Raw genomic sequence first — 23,986 nt, 5'->3', positions numbered from 1 at the left:
CCCCAAGGGCAGCCGGGAGCAGACAGGGCGTCGACAAGGTACTGCGCCCCGGGGACCAATCCAAGTGCCCCTGCCCGTCTTCGTCAGGGACGCAACAGCGTCAGCGATCTGTTGGTTGTGCATGTTTTTCCATTGGGTTTCTCTTATCGGGGGGGGGGGGGACCCTTGCGAGCATGGGGAGAACATGCAAACTCCACACAGAAAGGCCTGGGAGATACCCCACCTGGGTACCTGGCAACGTGGAAACCTGGTCCCCAAGCGGGAATCGAACCCTGGACCTTCTTGCTGTGAGGCGACAGTGTTAACCACTACACCACCGTGCCGCTATATTGGGTGGCTTTGACTATTATCTTAGCCTCTGCAACGCCTGGTGTAATTGTCCTGGAGCGTGGGAAGCGCACCTCCGATGGTGCGTTCGCTCAGAACCGGGCAGTGGGCCAGAACTCTGACCACGGGACTCAATGAGTAAGCTAATGTCATTGCATCAAAGCACACAACTAGCAAGTATTCCATACGACTTAATGTCCAAAAATTCAAACTATTCCTTTAATAGTTTGGTCACACTCAAGGCCGTAGCCAGGGTTTTTGAAATACCAAGGTCATGAGTCATAGCCCCTCTAGGGGGGTTCAGGGGCACGCTCTCCAGAGAAGATTTTGGAAGACTTCAGTATAAATCTATGCATTTGAATGCATTTCGAGAGCAACAATAATCACTTCGGAAATAATGTCAGTAACACCTAAATGAGAACGGGTCAAAAGGACCAGAACAACTCCTTCCCCTCAGAGAAACAGGTTCATCAGCTGGAGGTTGAGGTTCGCCAAGAACTGCAAGTGAGGTCAATCAACTTTTGTACAATATTGTTTGATATCAAAGAGAATATATGAAGCTAAATCAGTGCGTATACTGCACATGTTGAAAGTGTCTGGTGGCACAGCTTTTATGAGAAATAATAACACAGGATTCTTGTGTGTATTTTATGGTAGTTAAAAGGCACACATCAAGCTTGGATTTAAATGGTGAATTTTGTAAGGTGTATACATGCCAGGATCATGAAAAACACAAGGATATAAGACAAGATATTACTTTATTGATCCCCTTGGGGAAATTCGGCCGTCATAGCAGCATGGGGGAGGGGAGGTACAGGTATGGGCAGGGTAATAGTAGAAATACATACATATAGGCAATACATTTTTTATCCGAATAGAAAAACATGATGAAATATTAGAATCCAAATATTAGAACAAATATGGCCAGTTTTTTAAATCATTACTTATTGCATTGAAATCACTCTCACTGTCAAACAAACTGAGCAGAGCAGCACAGTGGCAGCTTCTGTCAGATGTTGCCCTAAATTACCTGACTAGTGTTCTCACTCATTATACTCAAGTTCATCCAAACAATAAGTCATAATCTAAAAGTTACACATGGCATGATAGTGAAACATTTCATGAAGTATAACAAAGGGAGAATCTTTCGCTTAAAGGGGAACTATTTTACTATTTCTTTCACTATTTGGGCACTTTTACACAATTCCTGTGAGTCTATGGAACACCTCTGTAATATATATATTTTTTTTATTCATTGTTTTGTATTTCTAATCAAGTCCTCAAAAACAGCATTTTTCTACCTGAAGATCTCGAGCTGTTTTGAGCCTGGGCTCCTAAACCACTGTGCAGCGGCGTCGTCGCCGGAACATTAACATGCAGCGGTGTCTTTATGACATCACATATAGGCACATTTTCAAATGACTCAGTTCAGTGAGGGTGAATATTGTGAGAGGAGAATTGGAAGAATGCGCCAATATGAGAATTTTGAGACATAGATCATATTAATATAAGTTCACATAGCTAGGAAACAATGCTAAACACTCAAAAAGGCCATTTATAAGATAGTTCCCCTTTAAGCTTTTAAATTAATAATAATAATTTCTTAAATGTATATTATGGCCTTTCAAGGAACCCTCTTCTGTTAAGCGCCTTGGGTACCTTGAAAGGCGCTATATACATTTAAGAAATTATTATTATGGGCGGCTGAGTGGCGCAGTGGGCAAGGCGCTCGCCTCTAACGCAGGAGATGCTGGGTTCGAGCCCAGCTCTCGGCGTTGCTACCGGCTGGCCGGTCGTTCATACTAACACAATTGGCAAGTGTATAGGGTGGAAAAGCCGGTGGGTGGTGATTTGATGTTGTGGACAGTGACTCCTACAGGTCGGTTTGGTGACGCCGGTGCGACGGAAGCAGGACGTGACGGGGGCAGCGTGAGCCTCCCACGCGTTACTCCTCGCCACTGAGAGTTCGAGCTGCTGCGGTGAAAAGATGCGAAAGGCTGCCTCCTTGTGTACCGGAGGGGACACGTGATGCAAGGCTTCTGTCCTCACTACAACCGACCTGTGGGAGGCATAGTCTAGCAACGTTCAAGACAGGGGAGGGAAGAATTGAATATACGAAATTGGGATGGGAGAAAAATAGAAAAATGGGGAGAAAAAGTGGATAAAAAAAAATAGAAATTATTATTATTATTATTATTAACACTTTCACTGCCACACACGAGATATCTCGGGTTTATTAATACGTGGTTGAAAGCCACTCACGAGATTTCTCGGATTTTTTATTTTTTTTTAAATCATATTGCATCACGCGAGCCTACCCTAGTCTACCCGAGAGCCGCCGGCGATCATATGTGGAAAAAAGCGCCCCCTATCGTCTCCCAGATGACATAAGGGATTTTGGAATGGACTCAATGAAAATGGATGGGGAAAAAATCCGGTACTCCACATTTTCCAGTCCACTGATGCAGCCGGAGTACCAGCGTTCATTCAGGGGGCTCTGAGCCCCGCGGATGCATGTACTGCACTGTACACACGTTGGATCAATGCACTTATTGATTTTTTTGAATGGTGATCAGGAATTGGAATATACCAGTTGGATACCATCTGATGTCAGGTAAGGAATCTATGTTATCAGTGTTAGGATAATCTGACTAATTTTGATGAAGATATTGGCTGTTTTGTGAAATGGGCTCTTTCGGTTTCAATGTAAAAGTCGAAGAGGAAATGAACACAGCGATTATCCGTGCGCAGCCCGAATGTGCTTGCGTGCACGTATAATATTGATCATCTAGCGTTTATTTGAAAACGATTCATAAATAGGCCGACAAATAACAACGTTCTGGAATATTACAGTAAAAGACGATTTTCACAGAATGGTCCAGAATGAACTGTTTTTTATCTCAAAACGAGTGCTTTTCTAAATGCTCTGAAACGGAAATGAAGTGATAAAAAACCAATCTGCCTTGACAGCACTGACTGGAAAAGCAGTCTTTGATAAGCGACGGGCAGATTAGACACATAGCCATAATTTAAAACATAGATTAGGCGATATTAACGTTAACATTGGAGCGGACCATGGCATTCAGGGGGTAAAAAGGAAAACCCGGCGTGGCACTCAAAGTGTTAATGTGAATGACTCATGGACAGCACTGTTGAGAAATAGCCTACTGCCTAGTGGCAGGGAGTACAATTTTAAAGACAATTATATGGAAAATAGATTTTACCTATTTTCTTTATGGATTTGGCAGGCTGAAATACTATTTAGGCGCTGGGTCTTCAAGCCAAAACAAGCTATTCAGAATTATATTCATTGATGACGTTACAATACAAGCAGTATTGGCATACAAGCAGTGAATTAGCTTTGATTCACGGTATGACATGGTATGACACGATATGACCGTATGACACGGTATGACCGTATGACACGGTATGACCGTATGACACGGTATGACCGTATGACACGGTATGACCGTATGACACGGTATGACCGTATGACACAGTATGACCGTATGACACAGTATGACCGTATGACACGGTATGACCGTATGACACGGTATGACCGTATGACACGGTATGACCGTATGACACGGTATGACGTATGACACGGTATGACGTATGACACGGTATGACGTATGACACGGTATGACCGTATGACACGGTATGACCGTATGACACGGTATGACCGTATGACACGGTATGACGTATGACACAGTATGACGTATGACACAGTATGACCGTATGACACGGTATGACGTATGACACAGTATGACCGTATGACACGGTATGACCGTATGACACGGTATGACCGTATGACACGGTATGACGTATGACACGGTATGACCGTATGACACGGTATGACGTATGACACAGTATGACGTATGACACAGTATGACCGTATGACACAGTATGACCGTATGACACGGTATGACCGTATGACATTGGTGACATCTCCTCGGCATCTTTACCCTCCTTGAATGAAACCCGGGACGAAGGAAGACGTCCAGTGATGTTTAGATTACTGAGGGGTACCTCAACCATCAACAAGTAAAAAATACTGAACCTTCGCACTGAAAGGATCGTACTGTGGGGGTTTGCAGACAGGGAAACTGCATTACCAGAGAGCCGCCACTAGAGGCAGAGTGGCTAACCGTGAGTGAGTTAGTGAGTTACTAAACTCAATTAGTGACACTGCCAGTCATAGATAGATAGATACTTTATTCATCCGCTAGGGGAAATTCAGGGTATCTCATAGCTCACACAATAGACAAAGTACAGACAATAATATGTATATGTAATATCGCTGCTGGCGGGACAAAACCTCATAACTCCAAAAACCCAACTTTTCAGCAGATGAAAAAAAACGAACACAGGTTTGAGGGCGAATAGAGTTACGAGGTTTAGACAGATGATTGGTTTAATGCTTTCCCATTGTGTAGACTTTGTAAAACCACACACACATGGAGGATGATCTACTGAGTTGATACAAAAAAAAAATATATATATATATATGGAGGTTTTGTCCCGCCAGCAGCGATATGTACTAATAATATGTCCGCATCACATCATGAATTAAAAGTAAGCACATGATAAAATTAAAGTGCTTCAAATCTACCAATTCACATCTAATAAGACATGAGAAAACATCGAATCTGGTGCACGTAGGGTTAACAATCCCCCCCCCCCCCCCCCCCCCCCCCCCCCCCCGTATGAGTCTAGCCGCACTGCACTTATCTTCACTGCTCAGAAAACCACCATTCCACCCTCATCCATAAATAGACAATGGAGAAAGCTGACAACATGGTTCTGGTTAGGTTATCAGCACACAGACAGGCCGGCTCAGACCTTATAAATACAGAGATGCACGCGCACACACACACATGCACACACACACACACACACACACTTTGATGTACACAGACACATACATACACTTGTACACTCCCACAGAGATAACACACACAAACACTCCACTTCCAGTAAAGAGGTGTCAGATGCTTCATGGTGCTCTACATCTTGTCTGAGCATGCCCCTCCCCCTTCATGGTGCTCTACATCTTGTCTGAGCATGCCCCTCCCCCTTCATGGTGCTCTACATCTTGTCTGAGCATGCCCCTCCCCCTTCATGGTGCTCTACATCTTGTCTGAGCATGCCCCTCCCCCTAGGCGTGTGCAACCGCATGCACACGCACACACACACACACACAGCTGTGACTGATTCATACAGCCGGCACTTTAACATCAAAACAGAACCAGTCATGCTGAGGAAATCAGTCTGACCTCAGGAAGAGAGAGAGAGAGAGAGAGAGAGGAGAGAGAGAGAGAGAGAGAGAGAGAGAGAGGAATAGAGGGAGAGATAGAGGAGACATAGAGGGAGAGAGGAGAAATAGAGAGAGACATAATAGAGGGAGAGAGAGAGTGGAGGGATAGAGGAGAGAGAGAGAGAGGGGAATAGATGGGATGACTATAGGAGGAATAAAGAGAGAGAGAAGGAATAGAGAATAGAGGGAGAGCGAGGAGAAATAGAGGGAGAGAGAGCGGAGAAATAGAGAGAGACAGAATATAGGGAGAGAGAGAGTGGAGGGATAGAAGGAGAGAGGGAGGAATAGAGGGGAGGAATAGGAGGAATAAAGAGAGAGAGGGAGAAGGAATAGAGAATAGGGGGAGAGAGAGCAGAGAAATAGAGACAGAATAGAGGGAGATAGAGAGTGGAGGGATAGAAGGAGAGAGAGAGGAATATAGGGGAGGAATAGAGGAGGAATACAGAGAGAGGGAGAAGGAATAGAGAATAGAGGGAGAGAGAGCGGAGAAATAGAGAGCGAGAATAGAGGGAGAGAGTGGAGGGAGGGATATAAGGAGTGACTGAGAGAGAGACAGAGAGACAGAGAGAGAGACAGAGAGACAGAGACAGAGAGACAGAGAGGACAGAGACAGAGAGAGAGAGAGACAGAGACAGAGACAGAGACAGAGACAGAGAGAGAGAGAGAGACAGAGAGACAGAGAGAGAGAGAGAGAGAGAGACAGAGACAGAGACAGAGAGAGAGAGAGACAGAGACAGAGACAGAGAGAGAGAGAGAGAGAGAGAGAGAGAGAGAGAGAGGAGAGAGAGAGAGAGAGAGAGAGAGAGAGAGAGAGTGGGGCCTGAAGCTGGGGGAACTCCCTGTCCTCTCCCATACAGAGAGAGGGATCTACAGCCGAGTAGAGACAGCTGGAGTTACAGCTCAGCTAGACGCCCCTCGGAGGAGTAGGAGTGAGTCGGCTCCCTTTAAACAGCGGGGTTCTATCTAGTATGGAAGGAGGGAGAAGCACAACAAGCGTTTTCTTCTTCGTCAGACGTTTTTTAATTTTTTCTTTTATTGTGACTGCGGCCTGACGGCTCTCTCTCTCTGCGACGGCCAAGGAGTGAGAAACAAGAGGGAGGAGCGATACAAGCAAGCGAACAGGTAAGACTGCATGTTCTCCAGTAGCTTAAAGGAACACCTCGCCATGCACGTGTGATGTCATTATGAGATGAGAGATGAGAGATGATTAAGAGCTCTACTTCAGAGAGAGAGAGAGATGATTAAGAGCTCTACTTCAGAGAGAGAGAGATGATTAAGAGCACTACTTCAAAGAGAGAAAGAGAGAGATGTTAAGAGTGATGCCCTCATTTACTGTATTTTGAGCTCTAGTTCAGAGATGATTGTGAGCTCTAGTTCAGAGAGAGAGAGGATTGTGAGCTCTAGTTCAGAGAGAGAGGGTTGTGAGCTCTACTTCAGAGATATATATATGATTTTGAGCTCTACTTCAGAGAGAGAGAGGATTGTGAGCTCTAGTTCAGAGAGACAGGGATAGAGAGATGATTGTGAGCTCTAGTTCAGAGAGAGGGGACTGTGAGCTCTAGTTCAGAGAGAGAGATGATTGTGAGCTCTAGTTCAGAGAAAGAGGGGACTGTGAGCTCTAGTTCAGAGAGAGAGGGATAGAGAGATGATTGTGAGCTCTAGTTCAGAGAGAGAGATGATTGTGAGCTCTAGTTCAGAGAGAGGGGACTGTGAGCTCTAGTTCAGAGAGAGAGATGATTGTGAGCTCTAGTTCAGAGAGAGAGGGGACTGTGAGCTCTAGTTCAGAGAGAGAGCAGGATGATTAAGAGCTCTACTTCAGAGAGAGACTGTTGAGACAGAACCTCACTTCCTACTATACTGTGAGAAATACAAGGATTTAAGAGAAGTTTTCTTTTATAAAATAAATAAAATTGATCCACAGTTTATCCATCTCCCTGATAATCAAAAGCTGTTATATATATGTGGGGAGAAAAGTTAGTGTACAGTATTAGCTGCAAAATATGTAGATGGTTGTCATACAATAAGAGAACAAGCCCTGTAAATACATGTATCTGGGTGGCTACATCTGTAAAATGACTACCCGATTGAATGATTATTTTGTAATTTAATATGTTTCTGTTGATTGTTTTACTTATTGCTAATATTATGGTATGTTTTATTGCTTAATAATATATATGTTATTGTTTGTATGTTGGACTTGCTTTGGCAATAAGTATGTTGATATTTCATGCCAATAAAGCCTATTTGAATTGAATTGAGAGAGATGATTAAGAGCTCTACTTCAGAGAGAGAGAGAGAGAGAGAGAGAGAGAGAGAGAGAGAGAGAGAGAGAGAGAGAGAGAGAGAGAGAGAGAGAGAGAGAGAGAGAGAGAGAGAGAGAGAGAGAGAGATAGAGAGAGAGAGAGAGATGTTAAGAGTGATGCCCTCATTTACTGTATATTAGACACGGTGCAACTGAAGCTTCATACTGCAACCCTGCCTGGTCCCACTGCTGGGAGTCTGAAAATAGACCTGTCTCCGTTTGTGGAGCAGATACAGCATTTCCGACACGGTACATCTGAGATAAGTGGTACAGTGTTCTGTAGGTCGATGAGCACGGGTTAGGCCTAGAGATGCTGGATTTCTACTAGGGCCACCTCCTTGGTTATTAAATATGTATGCAACTATGAGTTGCTTTGGATAAAACATCAACCAAATGGCATATGTTATATTATCTTATCAGACGTGATTCGCTGTGTTCGATTTTATGGGGTTTGTACGACATCATAGATACTGTATCTCAATATTCCTGTATCTCCCTCTGTAGAATCCTTCACAGTCCGGTAACCATGGTAGCCAAGGGATTCCGAATGAGCAGCCTCTTCCCGTTCATGTTGGCTCTGCCAATCATGTGGGCCGACTTCCACGGGGTCTTGGGATGCAGGCTTGGCTCGGGGTCCGAGTGTGAGAAAGCCCCCTTTGTCCCCGGGCACAACCTGGCGGGGGAGGGGTTCGATGTGGTGAGGATGCGTCGGACGGGGGCCTACGTCATCGACGTCAAAGCACACATGAGTGACAACCACAGCTGTACGCTCTGTCCCAATCGCTTCCACCGGGGACAGGTAAGAGATAGAAAAATCAGACACGCACGTACAGTGATACATCTAGGTGACAAGGGTGCTCAACAACTTAGAGGTTTCACAGTGTGACAGACACACATGGTACAGAGATAGCACAACAATACACAAACTACACGTATAATGCTCTTAGATTCATTACTGGCAGGGCTTGACATTAACTTTTTGGCTCACTAGCCACTGTGGCTAGTGGTTTTCCAAAGTCACTAGCCGCTCAGCATTTTCACCAGCCAAAAATCACCACACTAAATAATTTTTTCATCAATACGTTCCCATTTTATAGCGTGATGATGAATAGGTTTAAAATCAAAATGCATATGATCGGTATCATGTTCCACCATGAATGCATGAAAGGGGGGGGGGGGGGCGGGGGACGTTGTTTCTGATTATTGATTACCAATAACGGCATTCGTTATTGTAGCATCATACACTGATGTGTCATGATGTCATGTATGTTGTGTATACTTCGAAGCTTCGTTCGATTGCACAAGCTTCGAACATAAAAAAAAATCTAAGTAAAAAAAAAAAAAAATTTACTTCGATTTGTGTGTGTGTGTGTGTGTGTGTGTGTGTGTGTGTGTGTGTGTGTGTGTGTGTGTGTGTGTGTGTGTGTGTGTGTGTGTGTGTGTGTGTCATGGGGCCATTGGGTGGGGCCGGGGGACAAATACACTGGAGGAAAGTATCCCAGCTCAGCACTGCCCAAATTATATCATCACTATTGCCTGTTTGAAGGATATCATCCTCAAACACATATACACCTACATGCCTTGTAGAATTCATCACATAAAGAAAGATACTGGGATGAATAAACAAAATAGGAAATAAAATGTAGAAATGCATGCAATACATAAATAAATATGAATCTCTATATATGAAATAGAACATTTAGATAAGGTGCTACTGAGATGTTTTGGTGAGTTCTTTGTTTTTTTGTGGAAGTAGCCCTTCTTAAAAATGCATGAACATTCACTGATAATTGGTCTGTAGTGGAGTCTACAAGGTCTACATTGCCGGACCATGTAGAATCCGGACCTTGTAGACTGACATAATTCTGTGCATAGTTTAGTCTACACAGGCCATATTTCAAATAATCAAAATCTTACTTCATTCATCTTTTTTTTTGATCAAATTTTTTTATTATTAATTACATGAAAAAAGACAACACAATAACCACAGTAACAAAAAACATAACTCCACAGGAGAATAACAAACAATAATAATACAGAATAACAAATTATAAAGACAAAAAAGAAAAAGAAACAGCGTCCAACCTATCAAATATAGATGGCAACTTCAATAGCAAAAATGTCTTCAAACATGCCAACCTTCCCCCACCTTTACAAAGTGGAGTGACTGAAAAGATTGTTTACGAGAGTGTTGCCGCAGATTTACTGTAGATAGCCTAGGTCCCTTACACATGTTCAAGACTGCTAAACTCGCAGAAGGTAAAGTGTAAGAAGAAAGAGGATCTTCCTCCAAGTTGGTTGACAGGTCAATCAGTCTGCCAATATTAGTCCCTTGGGGAGATGGCATGTGAATTGACAAATAGCGCAGAATAGCTAAATATCAACCCCCCCCTAAAATCCACCCAGTCAAAGTTAAGAAGGACAAGACAAAAAACAAGACAGACAAGACATTTCCTCCATCCCCTCCCATGAGACCGCCGGACCCCCCCGATCAAGCACCCCAACCCCGCTCAGCCGCACACGGCGGTCCTTACCTTCTCAGCTGCTGCGAACCACAGGTCAATGCCAGCCTGTCCTACCCCAATCACCCGCGCCGTGGATATCTCAAGATAAATCACATCCAACAATGTTAGGGACCAGTTAATCACTGTAAGCTTCTCAGGCTCCTTCCATCTCATTGCTTCATTGCTATTAGCTTCTTCGCTGCTGTGACGCCCGCTAGGACAACCCTTTTCAGTTGTACGGACGCGGGTAGTGTCGTTATATCGTTCAGGAGTAGCGTAACAGCTGTGAATGGTATAGTTAAGCCACACAGATCTGAAAGTTTGTCCGTTATTGACCTCCAGAAACGGGCCACTGGTGGGCAATCCCAATACATATGCATATAAGTGCCAGTGGCCTTTTGAGAGCACAAAGTGCACCGAGAGTCGGCTATCAGTCCCATAGCAAACAACTTCCTAGGTGTAAGATAGGTCCTATGAATATAATTAAAATTAATCTGCTGGTGATTGGGGTTGCGGGAAGACAATGCCACATTTGCCCAAACATCATCCCAATCAAACTCGGGGTCCAACTCCGGGATATCCACACGCCAGATTGTATCCAATGATACGTTTTTATACGTGGATTGAATTAAGAGCGTATAAAAGTCTGAGACAAACCCTCTGGAGGTCGTCCTGTCCACTATGAGCCTGAGAAAGGGATGTGGTTGCAGAGCTTGAGCCCACAGCACGCCATGCGCCCTCAGCGCTGACCTTAGTTGAAGGTAAAGAAAGAAGGACTCGCCGGGAAGATCATAAAATTCTCTTAAGTCCTGAAACGCACGGAGGCCGTTCTTATCATAAATATCCTCCAGAGTATGAACTCCCCTCCTTTGCCATTGAGGAATATTAACCGGCTTGTGCCCAATAAGTAATTGCTGGTTATTAAAAATTGGAGAGTCCAGGTGCCATGGGCATTTAACCCCACACGACTTCTGTACATTACGCCACGTCTGGATCACGTGAGTTATGATCGGTCCATACCTCAGTCGGCATTTCGAAATAGGGACAGTGGAGTACACCACATCCTGCAATCTTAGCGGTGAGACCGCCGCCGCTTCTAAGGAGCGCCAAGATACAGCATCTACAGGGTCTAGCCAGCACATCAGAGGTCTCAGTGAAAAGGACCAGATAATAAAGCTTAAAATCAGGGATTGCGAGGCCCCCATCTTGTTTCCTACGTTGAGTAGTAGCTCTTTTGATTCTCGGGCGTTTGTTATTCCAGATAAACTTAGATACTATCGATTGTACCTTGCGCCAGTGGTCTATTGGAGGGGGCAGGGGGAGCATTGAGCTAACAAAATTTATCCTAGGCAGGACGTTCATTTTGATTATGGAAGCCCGGGCTTGTAAAGAGTTAGGAAGGGACGACCACCTGTCTAGATCCTGGCGTATTTTATCATAAGTACCCGTGAAGTTGTACTTAGTAGTTTGATTCAGCGTGGGGAATATCTCTATGCCCAAGTATTTAAAATGTTCTACTATGGGGATATCAGCTGGTAATCGTACCGTCTTGGCCAGCTCATTAAGAGGTAGGCAGGCTGATTTGTTCCAGTTAATCTTAAAGCCTGACATTTGACCAAAGTCGTCGATTATTCCCAATAATTTTACGGCCGACCGGGAGGGGTCGTCCATGAAAATCAGCAGGTCATCCGCATAGAGAGCAATTTTGTGTGGAGTATTATTGACCATTATGGGGACGATGTCCTCCGATTGCCTAATAAATTAGGCCAATGGTTCGAGGGAAAGCGCGAACAGTCCTGGGCTCAGAGGACAACCTTGTCTAGAAGATCTGGAGACTGGAAAAAGTGTGGAACAGTTTTTGCCTGTCAGTATCATCGCAGACGGCGAGGCATACAGGACTTTAATCATATGAATAAAACTCTTTCCAAGACCCATAATCTCAAGTACCTTCCACAGGTATGACCACTCAAGTCTGTCAAACGCCTTCATGGCATCCAAAGACAGAACTGTGGACGGAGCTGTATTGTCTTTACTGTTATCGATTACATGCAACAACCTCCTAAGATTATCTGCAGCCAGGCGCCCCGGGATAAAACCAGTTTGATCGCAGTGTACCAATACAGTCATAAATCTCTGCAGGCGACGGGCCAGCACCTTGGCAAACACTTTTAAATCGGCCCCGAGAAGACTCAAGGGTCTATAGCTACCACAATCATTGGGATCTTTGTCCTTCTTGAGAAGTAAAGAAATCAACGCCATATTGACATCTCTTGAGAACTCCCCTTGTTCGATAGCGTAATTGATCATATCGAGCATCAATGGTCCCAGTTGGTCCCAGAAAGCTAAATACACTTCGGGTGGAATACCATCCCAGCCTGGTGCCTTACCCCTCTGCATTTCAGCAATCGTCTCCCTCAATTCCACAAGAGTGATCGGTTTCCCCAGTTCCTTGGCCTCTTCCTCAGAAATGTGGGGTATCTCAAGCCCGCCAATGAACGATTCAAATTTAGAGTCATCAAGATTAACCTCTGAGCTATATAACTGTGAGTAAAACTCTTTAAAAGTGTCATTGATCTTTTTCGAATCAGTAGTGACTGCACCCTGGCTCGTCTTGATCGAGGGGATATCCGAGAAATGATCATTCAAGCGTATTTTCATTGCCAATAGATGGCTAGGCCTGGAGCCGTGAAAGTAGTAATTTTGTCTTGTCCTATGTATCAAGAACTCAGACTGTTGTTTAAGTATGGAGTTTATTTCTTTCTTGACTATCTTACGTTGTGTGTTTAGTCGTTCACTATAGTTAGTTTGCAAGGATGCGTATAGGTCCGCATATAATGTTTCCAGTCCTTCTAGCTTTTTTGACCGGGATTTTCGCAAATTGGAGGCGAAAAGTGTGACATGACCCCTGATAAATCCTTTCAATGCGTTCCACAGGACCCTAGGGTCTTCGACTGTGCCAACGTTGATCTGCAAGAATTCAGCTAGTTTACTCCTGAACTCAGAACAGAAATCATCGTTCTTTAGCAAGGTTGAATTAAAACGCCATCTGGGGAGAATACACCCCATTGGGTCGTACTGGCTGGCGAGCGTTCGGTACACACCCCGCCGAGTGGTCAGTCTAGTCGTGGACGTCTCCTGATCCGTCCTCAGAGGTGTGTGTCGGTAGTGAAGCGAGTCCGTCTTGAAGCGCCAGATGAGGCCCAGGGTAATCTCTTGCGCTTCGCCTGGGGTGTGCGCCATCCAGGTCTCGCTGCTAGCGGCTTTAGTCTCTGGAGGGAGGTGCTGGAGAACTTGAGGGTCGCTACTGGCCCACTGTCGGAGGTCGAATCCACCTTTGGCTAATGAAGCCCGTAGCTTCATTAGGATGCTCTCTGCTTCTTCTGGCGTGGATACGCTCTGTAGGCAGTTGTCCACGTAGAAGCTTCGTTCAACGCTGTGTCGGACATCATCGTCAGCTCCGGGGTCTTCGGCCACGTGCTTCTGTAACGTGAACGTGGCGCAGCACGGGCTGCAGGTGGTGCTGAAGGGGAGTACCTCCCATTGGTATATCGAGGGTCGTCGAGCCTCTCCCTCCACAGAAACCTCAGTAAAGGCTTGTCTTCCTCCATCAGTCGAACTTGTAGGAACATCCCCTTGATGTCGCCGCTGATGGCCACTTTGTCCTGACGAAAGCGTATCAGGACGCCGAGGAGAGAGGGTCCGAGCGTAGGACCGGGCAGGAGTAGGCTATTCAGATTCTGCTGTCCAATCTGATGACTGCAATTGAACACAATGCGGTTCTTTCCGTTGTGGGTGACCTTGTGGTGGGGCACGTACCAGGACTCTGTCGTCCCTTCTGCCTCGTGGTCATCGATTTTCTTTATGTGGCCGGCCGTTACCAGCTTCTCGATCTCGGCGTGATAGATCGTTGCTTGTGGGGGATTCTTGGCGAGGCGCCGCTCGGTGCTCTGTAGGTAGTGGTGCGTCGCTCCCTTAGGCACGTGCAGAGTGGGCATCCCTTCCCGCCTCAAGAGTGGGGTTGCGTATCTTAGCACTCCATCGATCTCGACCCTCGTCGTCTTCTGCTCTAGTAGAGCGATGGCATACTTGTCCTCCTTGGACCGAACCATCTTGCGTTCGTTCTTGAATGGCAGCGCGTCTAGTGTCCATAGCCTCTCAACGTGCTGTAGGAGAGTGTTGTCTGTGTTGCTCGCCTTGGTGTAAAGGCAGCGTGTGGACGTTGGTCGGCTGGAAGGCCCGGAGAGGGGGCCCTGGAGCGTCCATCCCAGTCGGGTCTTAACCGCGGCTGGGCATCCTCTGGGTCCGATGTGGACCGCATCAGTTGGGACAATGAGGTCCGTGTGGTCGGAGCCAATGAGTAGGGTGTAGCGCCGCTGATGAGCGGTATGGGCAGTTGGCGTAGGTGGTCGTACTTTTCCCTCAGCTGTGGGATGGGGTAATCGTAGCGGGACAAACCTATGTCGTAGCTCGTGAACGCCTTGCTGATGGCGTACCGCTTCTCAGGCTGGTCGATCACTGCAATGGTGAACGAGACGTTTTCACCTTTGATTGTCTTTAAGTCTCGACGAATGGTACGGAGGGTCATGGTCTCCTCTGGGCCCCGCAGGTCCAACTGGGTCGCGGCGGAGGCGAGGAGGAGTGTCTTCTCCGACCCGTCGTAGAGGACGGCGTAGGTGTCGAGTACCTTGTCCCCGTGACTGAGGAGTACTCGTACCACCTTGAGGAGCACCCTGGAGCTCCCACTCTTCGCGGGGTCGATGTAGAGTACTTCTGCTCTAGAGTTGCTTTGTGGAGCTGGGTTTCGCTTGTTGCTCTCGTGTAGTGCTTCGAGGTGAGCGCCGTCACACTTGCCACACTTCTTCTTAAGGCGGCATTCTGCTGCCATGTGGCCGCGCGCACAGCGGCGGTTAGCCTTAATCCACTGACTTACTTCGGCGGTGGTCAGTTTCTTGAATGCGTCGCACTGCGACAGCCAGTGTTCGCTGTCGCAGTATTGACATGCGATCTTCCATTTCTCCTTGGCGGGGGGGTTGTGACTCTTCTGCCGTGACACCGACTCGGCCTGGTGCATCACTGTGATGGGCCTGCTTTGGTCTTTAAACCTCCTCGGTCCCTCTTTACAGTTCGAGCCACCCCATGCGAAGGTGTCAATCCTTAGGCTGCTAACCTCCCTGGCTAGGAAGTCAGCAAGGTCCAGCATTGACTGTTCTGGGGCATTCGGGTCACGGTAGTTTCTTTGCCGCCGAAAACGTTCTTGGCGGAATGGGGGGAGCTTCTCTAATATGCGCTCCACGTTGGAGTTGGCGTACAACTCATACATCCCCTTCTCTCGTTGGGACCCGAGCATCCCTACTAGGGACTGTACTTTGACGGATAGGTCATCCAGGGCTCGGTTGTCTTTAGCCGGGGGAAGGCGTTCGATCTCACGTATCTCCTGAATGACATAATCCCACGTACGTCCGCAACGTGCGTCGAGGGCAACCAGGGCGTCAGAATAGGGAGTTTGTGAATTGGAGTATGCCAGCGCTATGTTGTGCGCTCTAGTTACCTTGAGATGCTTAAGGAGAATGGCATACTTGTATGGCTCGTCCTGTACTCCTGACATGATTGTCTCTAGGCACATACGCACCTCGGTATACTGCGCTCGGTCTTCTCTTGTGAAGTCTGGGAATACGGGGGTCCCAATGTAGGGTGCCATAGAGGGCTGTGACACTGACACACGTGGGGGGAGAGGCATCCGCGGCGAGTCTCCCTGTGCGTTGGGTCGTTGGTTCGTGCTGGGCGGGAACCAGGGGCTGGGTTGCCAGGCGCTAGTCCTCGGTGCCGTCTGGTGCTCTAACTCCCCGCTGGGGCGTGTTGGGGGTTCATGACGCAGCATGTCGGGACTGAGACCGGGGCTTCGCTGAGCCTCCTGGTCTGAGATGGAGTAGTGCGGGTGGGCCCTCTGTCCTCCCTCGTCCTCAGTCAGGCTTTGTAGTCGCTCGGCTAGCTGCTCTGCAACGTAAGCAGGTTCTTCCCTTAGGCGGGGTCCCATGTAGCTTCGTCGGGGGGGGGAGGGTGCCCTCGACCCTTGGCGTGATGATCTCCGGGAGCTCCGTGTGGAAGAATGGGGAGTCACATTCTGGAGTGCTTGCGCCATCATTTGTGCTTGTAGGCGGTCTCGTTCTGCCTCGCGTTGCGCATTGACGTGGTCTCGCTCCTTGTTTTCTTCAGCCTGGAGGCACCTCTCTTCCAGTCTGAGATGTTCGCGCTCACTCTCTCGTTGCGCCGTGGCGTCAGCCTGGAGGCGCCTCTCTTCCAGTCTGAGATGTTCACGCTCACTCTCTCGTTGCACCTGGAGGCGGTCACGCTCACTCTCTCGTTGCTCCTGGAGGCGGTCCCTTTCGGCCGAGGCGGTTATCGTGGCGATCAGGACTTGCGCTAGCCTCCTATCGGCCCCACTTGGGGATGATGCTGATGATGGTGATTTGGAGCCGACTGGGCTTGGCGGTGACCTGGTCTTCTCACGCGCTCCGAGGTCCATCTCGGGGGCGCGGTACTCTTTCCTTTCATGCGCTCTGAGGTCCATCTCGGGGGCGTGGTGCTCTGTGGGTATAGTCAAGTCATGCCCCGCTTGTCCCCCCCTGTAAGCTAAGTTAGTTTCACTTAAACTAGCTTGGGTCTCTACATCTAGGGTTGACTCCTCGGTAAGGTTGGGCATGCTTGAGCTACTAAGGTTATCCCTGCTTAGCGTCCTCGTGGATAAGCTATGAGGTAAATCTACAGCGTAGCCCTCCAAGTAGGGAGGGGGCTGACGCTGGCGCCTAGGGCGCGCTATTGGGGGAGAGCTGGTTGGAGAGTGTCCGCCGCTGGCCATATTATAACTAATATTATTATTACTGATACCCTCCGGCTCGAAGGACCAATTGTAGCTAAGGGGCTACACAACCCTGACTGTATTTAAATGTTTAGATTAGACCACTACTAGAATATTAATTAGCCAGACATTAAAGGTACACAAAATGGCAGACACTCCATTAACTGCGAGGGGACAGTGATACAAGTTCAATAATCACTTTAATATTAAAGCCAACACATACATAGCATATGAACACAGATCTCCGGTTACTACTATAATATCAATGCCACAATGTCCGAGGTAAGTATAATTCCTATACTACGGGTACCCGACCGTTGGAGCTCTGAATGGAGTGAGAAGAAGTGAACGGCACAGGGAAAGCAAGATGGCGGGTGGAGACGGTAATTCTCTGGAGCTCCTACTCCAGAGAGCTGCAGACAAACTTGGGATAATCCTGTCGTCGCTGGTGAGGAAGATCTCGTACGGATCTGGTTCCTGTATTCCTAGCGCCCGATGGCAGAATTAATAGCTATTAGTCCAAAAGCCCGTTGGCATGGTTGATAGCTAGTTAGCCCTTGTGTACTTAGGCTAACCCGCATGAAGTCTTCAATAGGTAGTTAAATCCAAACGCCGCTGGATTCAGCTATAAGTCGCTCAACGTTACTTCGCTCAAACAAGTCACTATACTGTGCCAATAGTGGCTCGACAATATTATGTGGTATCTAATTAGCTATACAGCTCTCTGTCAAGATACGTTGCCTTCCGTCCCGTTACCGCTACCAAACGTTTCTTCTATCTGACACACTCTGTCTTAGTTACCTGTGGAATGAGTCTGTTCATCCCCACAGATCAATATGCTCTGTCTCTCACTTTGCCCGGGCATGTTCCAGAACCCCCGCGCATGCGCTCACGCTGTCTACGGCGTTAAGAGTGGAACATATACAAATAAGCGAATGATGAATACTGGTAGGTAAACAGATGACGTGAAAATATATATCTTATATATATAAACAATATATAAGTTATACAAAATAATAAACGCAGACTCTATGTGTTAATCTGGACCTTCAGAACACTAATGCTACTAATGCTACTGCTAATGCTAATGCTGAAATGGGTCGTTGTTCTAATATTCCCCGCCGCGGGACGTTGCCGCTTTTCCCTCCTCTTGCCCGGTTCATTGATGAAGGTCAGTCGGTAGCTAATCTGGGGGGTTTCGCTGAGTCTTATTTACCTTTTAGCTTTGATCCTGTGCCCCGGCGGGGATGAACGATGTCCCACCCGGCCGATGCTTGAGAGCGAATCGGCTCGGAGGGTGGCAGTATGGATGGATGAGTGGTATACTGCTGCAGGATGGTTTTTAGCGGCGGCCAGTGTTATGGCTCAGCTGGCTATTTTCCTATCCACATTGGCGTCGGGTAGTGGGGCTATGGGTCCAGCCGACATTATAAACATGTTGCATATTTGTGGTGTTATAGAGATCTTGACTCAGTCGCAAGCTATAACTGTGGGGAGGATTAGGATGCTATCAACGTTTGTTAATAGGCATGTCTGGTTGGAGCACTCTCCTCTTGGGGAAGAGGATAGGTTTTCTCTCCTCACGACTCCTTTTTCCACGGAAGGACTTTTTGGTCGTTCTGTGGAGGCGCAGGCGGTTGTTGATCTGGGTCCCACACCGCCTCACGCTGTGCAGCCAGAGGTTGGAGCACGGCCTCGTCAACGACTGTGGCGAGGCCCTCGACAGGCGGCCATGTTTCCCCCGCCAGTGGTACCCTGGGCGGAGAGTCAACGGGGATCCACAAGGCCGACAGCCTTGGCGGCCGAGGGATTGGCCATTTTGGGTGAATTCGGCTTGGATCAAACAAGCCGTCGTCATTCTGCCGCGAGCAGCCCGCTCCCCGTTCAATCCTCTCTCCGTCACCAACGGAAGAGGGGCTCTGATCGTTTTCCTTTGGCTGCGGGCCGCAAACCTTCTTTGAAGCGCATGCGGCCCCACTTTTCACTTCTCATGGGGACAGGGGCTGACACCCAGTTGATGGCTGAGCCTGGGTCTGTCCGTGAGAATGTCGCGTGGCTCCTGCACCACACGTTGTGTGATGGGTGAGCCTGGTGTTACGGCTGCCACTAGTTACAGTGGTCAGCAGGGGGACTCGAGGCCTCTTCAGTTGAATGCACAGCAAGGGTTACCCCGGCCTTGCCTTCGCCAGGCGGGGTGTCACGCTGATGCCTCCCACTCCCGTGAGAGCGGCAGTGGTCTGCAAAGAAGAGGCGAGCGTGATTTGGGTGATAGCAATATCACTGCAGGGCTACGGCATGTAGGAGCCCATGGGGTCCTCACGCCTTGCATGTCTAGCTGTAGAACAACTCCTCAGCATGCGCTAGAGGGGTGTTCAGGGGGGGGGTGTGTGTCAACCAGTTTGATGGCAGCTTCTCCCGTATCAAACCGGCCCTTTCTGTCGGGGTCCCCCCTTGGGTGCGTCGCACAGCGGGAGGGACCGGGCCAACTATCTACTGTTCCTTGCGGCCCAGCGTCAGTTGACGCTGTGGGATTATTTTCACATATGGCGACAAGAATGCCGTTTGGAGGGGTGGATAAAGAGAACGTTGAGGCGGGGGCTTGTTTTGCAGTTCGCACAACCCCACCCTCCGTTCTCAGGTTTGGTGCCGACCCTATTGTCAGGGTCGGAAGCAGTGACAGCCCTGGCCGACGAAACCTCACCAGGCTGGGTTTTGCTGTGAACTGGAAGAAGAGTACACCTCTTCCCAGTCAACAGGTGGAGTACTTGGGCTTGACGCTGAGGTCAAGGCCCATGATTGTAACCCTCTCGGAGCAGCGGAGGGTGTCTATCCTTCACGCGCTCGGGGGTTTCCGTCTGGGAGGGACGGTCATGGCGCTGCAAGTGATGCGCCTGCTCGGTATGATGGCATCTGCTCACACGGTGGTTCCTCTTGGCCTCCTCTTCATGAGGAGGATACAGAGGTGGTTTTTCTCTATGGGAATAGATCCGGTGAGGGACAAATGGAAACGGTTGACGGTTCCTTTGTCGATATGGGGAAATCTCGGCCATTGGAGGAGGCTGGGTATCCTCATCATTGGGGTCCCCATGGGCAGCAGGCGCTCACACGTCACGGTCTTCACCGATGCCTCTCTCACGGGTTGGGGAGGGACATGTCGGACCAACGCAGTGGGGGGCAGCTGGACGAAGGTCCATGCTGGCCCGTCTACCCCACACATCAATGTGTTGGAATTGAAGGCGGTCCTCCTGGTCCTCAAACGGTTCGACCACCTGGTGGTAGGCGAGCACGTTCTGGTCAGAACGGACAGTATGACGGCAGCAGCGTATATCAACAGGCAGGGTGGGACTCGTTCCATCCGCCTGCACCGGGCGGCGGTCGAACTTTGGCTATGGGCATCTCGCAGGCTGCGCAGTCTGAGTGCGCTCCACATCCCTGGTGCAGAGAATGTGGGCGCAGATATGATGTCTCGGGGCGGTCCTCGTTATGACGAGTGGGAACTCCGCCACGATATAGTCAGGCAGATCTGGGATCGCTTCGGGGAGGCCTCGTGGATCTGTTTGCGAGCCGATGTTCTCACAAGTGCCCCTTGTGGTTCTCGGTCAGTCGAGCAGATCATCCCCCCTTGGGGGTGGATGCCTTCTAGACCTTTCCATGGCCGCCCGGTCTTCTGTACGCCTTTCCTCCTGTACAGCTGTTGAGTCAGCTGTTGGAGCGGATATGGAGGGAGAGCAGGACGGTGATCCTGGTCGGCCGGACCGGGGCACGGCAGTGTGGTTTCCGGTCTTGATCCAGCTACTGGTCGCTCCGCCTTGGGTTATTCCTTGGTCGGCGACGGCCCTCTCTCAGCAACACGGGTCGCTGTTTCAGTACCCTGTGTTGGGCCAACGCCTGATGGTGTGGCTGGTGGGAGGGTAAGTCTGGAGAGGATGGACCCTTCTGTGGTTGATACCATCCGGAATGCGCATGCTCCCTCCACTGTCGCGCTTTACGCAGGCAGATGGCGTATGTTCCAAGAGTGGTGTAAGGCGGGGGGCCGGGACCCAGTCTCCTGCCCCCTGGATGCTGTCTTTGGTTACCTCCAGTCTCTCCTTGATAGACTGTCGGCTTCAACGGTGAGGGTATATGCAGCAGCTATATCCTCCTATCATGAGGGATTTGAGGGGGATGTCTTGTTCAGCCACCCTCTTGTGAAGCGTTTCCTGCTTGGCGCTCGATGCGTTAAGCCGGTGCAACGCTCTTTGGCTCCGAGTTGGGATCTTCAATTGGTCCTCTGTCGGTTGTCCTTGGCCCCGTTTGAGCCGCTTGAGCAAGCGCCGTTGGGACGGCTGTCGTTCAAGACCGCGTTCTTGCTGGCTGTCACCTCCACTTAACGCGTGGGTGAGCTCTGTGCTCTTTCGGTACGTCCAGAGTGCCTGTCTTTTCGTTCCGATTGCGGTGCCACTCTGCGGCCTAATCCTGCTTTCGTGCCTAAAAATATCCGGAGTTCCTTCCACTCCAGGGATATTGTGGTTCAGGCGTTTCATCCGCCTCCTCATGCTAGTGAGTTAGATGCAGGCCTTCACCTGTCATGTCCGGTCCGTGCTTGGGAATTTACCTCAGCCGTACTCAGGACCTCAGGGTTACCGATCAGCTTTTTGTCTGCCACGGTGGTTCTCGTGCCGGTAAGGCACTATCGAAACAGCGCCTGTCCCATTGGTTGTGCAAGGGCATTGCCCTCTGCTACACGTTGGCCGGGCTGGATCTCCCTGGGGGCGTCAGGGCGCACTCCACTCGTGGGGTGGCAGCCTCTGCCGCTCTGCTGGGTGGGGCCTCGGTGGAGGACATCTGTGCTGCAGCTTCATGGTCCTCCCCGGGCCCCTTTGTAAGGTTTTACCTCATGGACATGACCGGGGGTTCTGTCTCCCAGGCGGTTCTGGGGTCTGTGGCCTCTCCTGCTTCCCGTCCTTTGGTAGGGTAGCAGGGGTGTGTGGTTATGGGCCACAGTGTGTTGGGTCACACGTGGTTCCACCTGTGCTGTGTGTTCAAGGGGTTCTAGTTCCCTCTTGCTCGCACTCAGGTGGAGTTGACTGCGCCCCCCCTTCATTAGGAAGGATTGGGTGACGGGACTCCCCAACCCCTTGATGTGGGCTTACGGGTCCTCAGGGGGTGCATCTGTCGGGCCTCGCGTCCGCTCTACCCCATATCTCGGTATGGCTTAAGAGCGGGACGCGATGGCCAAGTACGATAATATAACGACAGGTTATGTATATAACCTAGTTATATGAGTACTGGCTAAGCGTCCCGCTCTTAAGCGGCCCCGAGTTCCCTTGAGGAATCTTTTCCTGGAAACGGGTTTTTTGCGAGGAAGAGTGTTTGGTGACCATGCCTAGTATCTTATAGAGTACGCCTCTATAGGGGCGGGGCCCGGCAGGTGATGGGTGTATTTGTTTTTCGTTGATGGTGTACAGTAGGTACATGAGATAAGGTATATCTCGGTATGGCTTAAGAGCGGGACGCTTAGCCAGTACACATATAACTAGGTTATATACATAACCTGTCGTTAGTGCTATGGGGGCTAGCTGACAATTTTTACAAAAGCCGGCCCCAGATTAGGGTCCTCTGTTCGGCCTCTTAGGCGACGGCGGAGGATCTTGGTCTGAAGCCCATGATGGTCAACTAGTGGGCCGCGTCCAGGACCTGGTGAACCCAGGATTCTCTGGACAAGCGGATGCTTCTTGTCCCGTGCAGGCCCCATCTTTCACTTGAGTGGAAGTACACCCTAAACGAGGAAATGTGGGCATGGATGTTCGTTATCGGAAGATCCATGTTCAAGTCGGCTGCAGCCCAGATGGGACTTGTGCTGGCTCCACCGTATGTCTGGTAAAATCACCGTTGTAAACTGTGTTGACATTTCTTTTTCTCTTCTCTCTTAAAGGATGAGGAGGGTTTCAGACGGCGGCCTGTCTGAAGTGTGGCTTGTTATGTCGTTGTGTACAGTTCAGGTGATAGCTGCTTAGCTTGCGTGCTAGTTGTGGCCTACCTGTTAGCCAGTCAGCTGTTAGCTGCGGCGCTAGCCCGTTGTGTCACTAGGCTAGGAAACGTTAGCTTGTTGCTATCAGTCGAGAGCGGCTGTTGAACGTTGCTATGACTATAACATGCCTTAAACACTCTGACTACGACGTCATCTTTGACAGAGGATGTTAGTCGAAGCTACACCGGGAGCCCTGCCAGCGAGGACTGCGTCAACATGGAGAAACGTAGCGGCTGGGTGGCGCAGCGACATTACCCTCGTCGCCAACACAGGAGATGCTGTGTTAACCAGATTGCAGTTCTCTTGGCCTGCGCTCAGGGTAGGAGTCCCGACCGGACTTTAAACACTTCTTCTTTTCTTCCCTTCTAAATGTTTTGTAATAACGATGTTTTCCAAAACATGTGTTGCTGCAATACATTGAGGATACGACGCGTGTTGTGTGTGAATTGTCTTGTCACTGGTATAGCTTCTCTCTCCATAGAAATCGGGTTGTTGTTTACATGTGTAAAAATGATCTGGTTAGTTGTGATGAGAACATGTGTGTTCATGTAACGTGAACTCACAACTAAGGGGGTTAATTAACCTATGAAGCTATGCTTAGTGACATGTGATTGAGGAATGAATTCTTTTCTCAGCCTGTAATGACAATGAACAGTGTGTTCACATATTA

General features: G+C 48.9%; 1 protein-coding gene across 1 annotated transcript in view; it reads left to right on the top strand.

Moving 5' to 3' along the window:
- Nucleotides 1-6,453: 6,453 nt before the first annotated feature.
- The window catches only part of prf1.5 (perforin 1.5), a 71,486-nt gene continuing 53,953 nt past the window's right edge, over nt 6,454-23,986 (top strand). The window contains exons 1-2 of the mRNA XM_084322461.1: nt 6,454-6,766; nt 8,451-8,745. Of these exons, the coding sequence (XP_084178587.1) occupies nt 8,473-8,745 (273 nt within the window). The 5' untranslated portion in view covers nt 6,454-6,766; nt 8,451-8,472. The remainder of the gene's footprint in view (nt 6,767-8,450; nt 8,746-23,986) is intronic.

The sequence above is a fragment of the Notolepis coatsorum genome (assembly GCF_963971535.1).
Source record: "Notolepis coatsorum genome assembly, chromosome: 10".
Taxonomy (NCBI): Eukaryota; Metazoa; Chordata; class Actinopteri; order Aulopiformes; family Paralepididae; genus Notolepis; species Notolepis coatsorum.
The sequence above is the reverse complement of the archived record's forward strand: the minus strand, read 5'-3'. Positions and strand labels throughout refer to the sequence as shown.